The following is a 5,192-nucleotide window of genomic DNA, read 5'->3' as shown; positions in this document are numbered from 1 at the left end:
ATAATAGGCTTATATGCATTGTATTCTAGTATCTTGCTAGGCTTTTTCATCAGATCTTTTTACAATTAACAATAAAAAATAAACTGAAACTTTTTACTAGTCGCAAGCCTTCCTCGTTATTGGAACGTGCATGCTCTGAATTGCTCATCCCTGCACGTCTTTTCTTTTTCAGTCGTAAGCAGTTAATCGTCTAGTTTTTTTTTTTTTTGGCTATTGTGTTATCGGTAAAGGCTATATTGTTACCTAACAAATCAACATAAAAAACTGACACGCGTCTGCATGTTGTTTTTATCGTATTCATTGAATCGTATAATGTGTTAATTGAAAGAAGAATGTTTAGTTTCGCACTTCGTACTATAAAAAGAAAGATCGACGTACCTACTTATGCTGTCTAGTGGGGGTCACATTGTACCAATGAACCCCCGTCACGGTATAATTATTCCTATTGACTGATGTGACCCGGACACCAGTATGAAAATATTTAAAATAAAAACAAGTAATTAGTTTGTGCAACAGGTAGAAAATAGCCGTGAAAAGACGGACGCGGCCTACAATAATAGCTAGGATTAAAAGAATGCTATAAGACTAGAAATAGCCATTGATAGCTCATGAAATAGGCCCTAACATAACTCAGTAAAGGTTTGGATTCCAATGCGGTCTGCACAAACATTACCTATAGACGTATGTACATTCTATACACTCTTCTTATGTAATTTTGAAATTTAAACAAGATTTTTTGTACCTATATCTGTTTACCGGCGCCGATAAGCTATGGTACTATTTCTTGTTATTTTCATAAGCCTAATAAAACATAATTCTCTGTGGTATCTATCGTATAGAGTTTACGACAGTTTTTTTATATTTATTTTACAACTATAGTGTTATAATCTACATCTGATTCATGTCTTTTGAAATATTTGTTTCTAGATCCTTAAAACATTTTATCATTATTTTTTCTGTTTTGCTGATTCATAATTATATTTTTCAAGCTAAGTTCGTTTTCTTCCGTTAGTCTATTGATTCTCTATTAGTTTATTATTTGAATTTGAACATGAACATATAATTCAACACTGATAGAAATGTACGAATTTACATTTGTTTTTAATTACCATTATTAACCTATAAACTTGCGGTTGTGGAATTTACTAAATTGTATTTTTTTAAATTCAAATTTAAAGTGCGTTTTTGTCAATATTTAAATTATAGGCCTATTCGTGAGGAGCGAACAACGAATGAATATGTTTAGACATAAGCAATAGGCCCTACATGCAGTTGGCATAGGCAAAGTAACATCGTGGGATAAATATTAATATTTACTAATCTAAACTAAAAATTCAAAATGTACTAATTATCATTGTTCAAAATTCTTAAATATACATATTTATCAATCAATCAATTTATTAATTTAATAAATCAATTTCAATCAATTTATTCAGAAAATACAGCCAAGGCTGAGGAAGGTAAAAATATATATTTTTTAAAAACAATAAAAATTGACTATAGGCCTACAAATCAAAAGGCACTAACATCCATCTATATAGAATGTGACACTTCCAACAATAACATTTTTTTATATTAGAGAAATATTATAGTAGAGAAAATAACGAAAAATCATAGGGACTCGCTTTTTAAATACAGTATTTTCGACCACTGGTACCTTGACCTAATAACTAATAATTGCATTATCTAATAAATAAGTTTTATAAATGATTTCCTTTTATTATTTTTTGTAATCTTTCTATAGGTTTATTCAATAAAAGTGGTTTTTGATAAACTTGGAACTTCTGAATTTTAATTGCTTACTTTAGAAAGTCTTTTCACAACAATAACCACGTTTAGGCCTATGTTATTTTCTTTATTCTAAATTGGCTTGTAAAAAAGAAGATTTTTTTACTGTTAGTATACAAGTCTGAATCAGCGCAAACATAAGTGTACTATCGGTTTCTTTGAGAAGCTGATAACTTTTATCACTGAGCAATTTAATGTTTTAATTAAATTTGGAAGTAGCTTTCTATATTTCAATACAGTTGTTTTATACCTGGTCTTTATTACTATAAATCTACAACTAAAAAGAATTATAGTAGAAAAACAATTATTTTGAACTAGGAAATGAAATTCTTTGTCAAAGCTTACAGATATTATACTGTTATTATTTATAATATAATTTTGCTATTCTTAACATATAAAAGGCATATTTAAAGATATACTGTCTGTCACGAGATCAATGAATATTTAAAAAAAAAATCAGTTCCATTTGAATTGTTTAATTTGTAAATTTAAGTAAGTTCTTAACTTACAATTGAAAATTTAGATGTGAAAACAATTCCCTCGTCAGTAAATTAAAGGACAGATAAATAATATCTTTCCCGTATTTTGGTCCGTAGTTTCTTAAACTGGCTGGTGATAAATTTAAAAAGTTTTTTTTTATTATTATTAAAATGCCTGTATATCAGCGAATATCTGTTTTTCGATTTTTTCTGGTTGGTAGTTAATAACCTATTTTATCTTTTAAATGATCTATTCAGAAATTTAATTGATTTTTTTTTTAATGTTCCAATTTCTTTTCTAATAATAAATTAATATTGCATCATTGTAAACATTTAATAAAGTAAAATGTGCATACATACCATTGAATGTAAGTTGAAATGATTCCAATTATACAACGATTGCTGTTGCTGTTGTTGATGTTGCTGTTGTTGTTGTTGCTGATGGTGTTGCTGTTGTTGCTGGTGTTGTTGCTGTTGCTGTTGAATCTCATGCAACGCCCGTTGTCTCTCATTTTCTTCATCAACCAACTGTTGCAAATGTAAAATATAATTTATTGCCGAACGAAGCGTTTTTACTTTCGATAGTTTCTTGTTCTTAGGCTCTGTCGGAATCTTTTTTCTAAGCCGTAAGAAACCGTCGTTCACGAGTTGGACGCGACGTCGCTCGCGTGCGTTCCGCCTAGCGACCAGGTGTGGCTCTTTATCCTTTGCACTTGTAGCTGCCGTGGATTTCTTATCCTGATTTTCATTTCTGTTTGATTTGCGCCGGGATTTATTCGACAAAACAGATTTCGTTGAAGGTTTTACTGTCTTTTCTAGGGAAAACATATCGGTTGTGTGTTTGAGTTCGTTTTCTCGTGAATTTAGTTTCACTTCGACATTACCGCTTATCTTCTCGATAGCCATCTTGTTCAATAGCCAGGTATCTATTTGACCCTGCAAAACTTAAGACAGTGACCTAAGATATATTCCACTTATCATAAATTATTGATAGCAGTAATTTCATCCCACGCTTTGCTAAATTACTGTATTCTACCTATAGGTTTCCAGCGTAAAAAAGAAAACCTTTCCTCGTAAGTTCCGTAACGAAAAATGATTTTACCAACTTCGCATATGAGTTCTTATCTAGAAGAATGTACCGTGATTTCTGGGGTTGCACAGAAATTTCTTATCTTATATACGGTGCTCTCGATATAAAGATTATTTATGTTTCACCGTTCGATTTCATTGTCAACCAATGGAGGCATTCAGAAATGAATTTTTGTCCATTGAAACGTTTTCTGATTGTGCCACTCCAACCATTTTCCGTTTCCTGAATATACTATAAACCCGGGAAGATTTCTAATTACTGTATGTCAAACCAAGCAAGGGTTAATTTCCTAAACTTTTTCATCGATACAATTGCTGTTTTTGGTGTCTCTATTGTTAACAACAATAGTACATTATTCCGAGTTGGTTACGCGTGCGTATTAAAGCGCTTAAAACATCACATTTGTACAAGAACAATAGTAATTAGCCCCACGGCTAACTTAACTCCCCTCTGATTCGCTTAACACTGACGGAAATTAGACGGCTTAAGTGTGTGTATTCGAATTAATTGATATAGATACATTACGCCTCACTAACTTGTTGATACACACAGTGACATTTTACGTGTCGTCCAGATCTCGATTTATTAAAAATACGAAATTTCTATTGATACACAAACCATTCCACGAAATACTAAGTAAGTTATAATGAATTCAGTGGCGATTGTCGGTCGAGGTAACTGGCAGCAGACTAAATACTTGTTGGAATACAGGCTCTCCGTAATTGCGAACTGAATCTGTTCGAGTATGCCGATGAACTTGGCGATATACAGACAGGTGTTTTTCTTTCATAGCTTCAACTGATTTCTTTATGGCTATCGCGAAAGGTAACCTTGCAAATGTAGATATCATTTCCTCTCTAACGTTAAACCTAAACAAATAATTAAATACTTCAGTCTAAAATCATCTGCTCTTTTAATGCCATTATGATAAATGCGGATCAACGTTACGTACGCTTAAATGTCGGAAAACATGTGTATTCGCAGTATTTCAGATAATCGTTATTCGCGCGCTGCGTAAAGAAAAAAATCATCGTGATTTATCTCTCTGTAAAACAGGTGAATGGATTATAATACTGATCCTGTTCGGGATTTGAACCTAGTAATTAGTATATGGTTAATTCCTGTCTTCAAGAAAACCATGAATCCGGAGGTTTGAGTATAGGCCTATAACAGAACAACATATTAACAAGGTGATATCTGATCCTTGAAAAGTTAGCAGGTTTCTCTTAATGTTAATATTTTTCTCTTAAAGTCTCGTTTTTATTGTATTCTGGCTTTTTTTTTTAAAGTTCAGATTTTATTCAAAATATCATTCTTGCTACATTTGGCTGAGTCCACTTTTAAAAGAAAATTTGTAGAATCCGTTTTCTGATGAGAATTTTCTCAATCAATTTATGTTCTGGTTGTTTTTATGCAATTAATAAAATGTAATAGTAAGTTATAAAATCGAGTTAAAATCATAAATTTATTGTCTATTTTGTAAGGGGTATGTTTCTGTGGCTGTAATTTTTGAGTGTGAAGTTTAAACTAATAAAATCCACACGATGATGATGCAGTGGTGGCTGAGGTAACTGGCGCCAACACGAATCGTCTCAAGCTTTTATTTTAAGAGTCGCGATCAAATCATATCTATAGTTGTTATCGGTGATTGAAAACGAACAATCAATCAGGACCCGGTTCAGGATTTTTTGTTTGTGGGGCTACCAAGTATTTCAGATAGTTTGAATTTAAATCATTACGGGAGTATGGCCCCATCATGATGCGCATACAATGGAGAATCAACGTTAAGTTTGAATTTAGACCAACTTACTAGGCTACTATTTTACAGTCATAAC

At 31.9% G+C, this 5,192-nt stretch overlaps 1 protein-coding gene across 1 annotated transcript in view; it reads right to left on the bottom strand.

Annotated features, from left to right (window-relative positions):
- The window catches only part of LOC117102374 (achaete-scute homolog 1a-like), a 10,271-nt gene extending 6,225 nt beyond the window's left edge, over positions 1-4,046 (bottom strand). The window contains exon 1 of the mRNA XM_033242633.1: positions 2,628-4,046. Coding sequence (XP_033098524.1) covers positions 2,628-3,173 — 546 coding nt within the window. The 5' untranslated portion in view covers positions 3,174-4,046. The remainder of the gene's footprint in view (positions 1-2,627) is intronic.
- Positions 4,047-5,192: the final 1,146 nt, after the last annotated feature.

This window comes from Anneissia japonica, unplaced genomic scaffold, assembly GCF_011630105.1.
Source record: "Anneissia japonica isolate Jap-2015-1 unplaced genomic scaffold, ASM1163010v1 scaffold288037_len161832_cov179, whole genome shotgun sequence".
Classification (NCBI taxonomy): domain Eukaryota; kingdom Metazoa; phylum Echinodermata; class Crinoidea; order Comatulida; family Comatulidae; genus Anneissia; species Anneissia japonica.
This window is presented reverse-complemented; position numbering and strand designations above follow the sequence as displayed.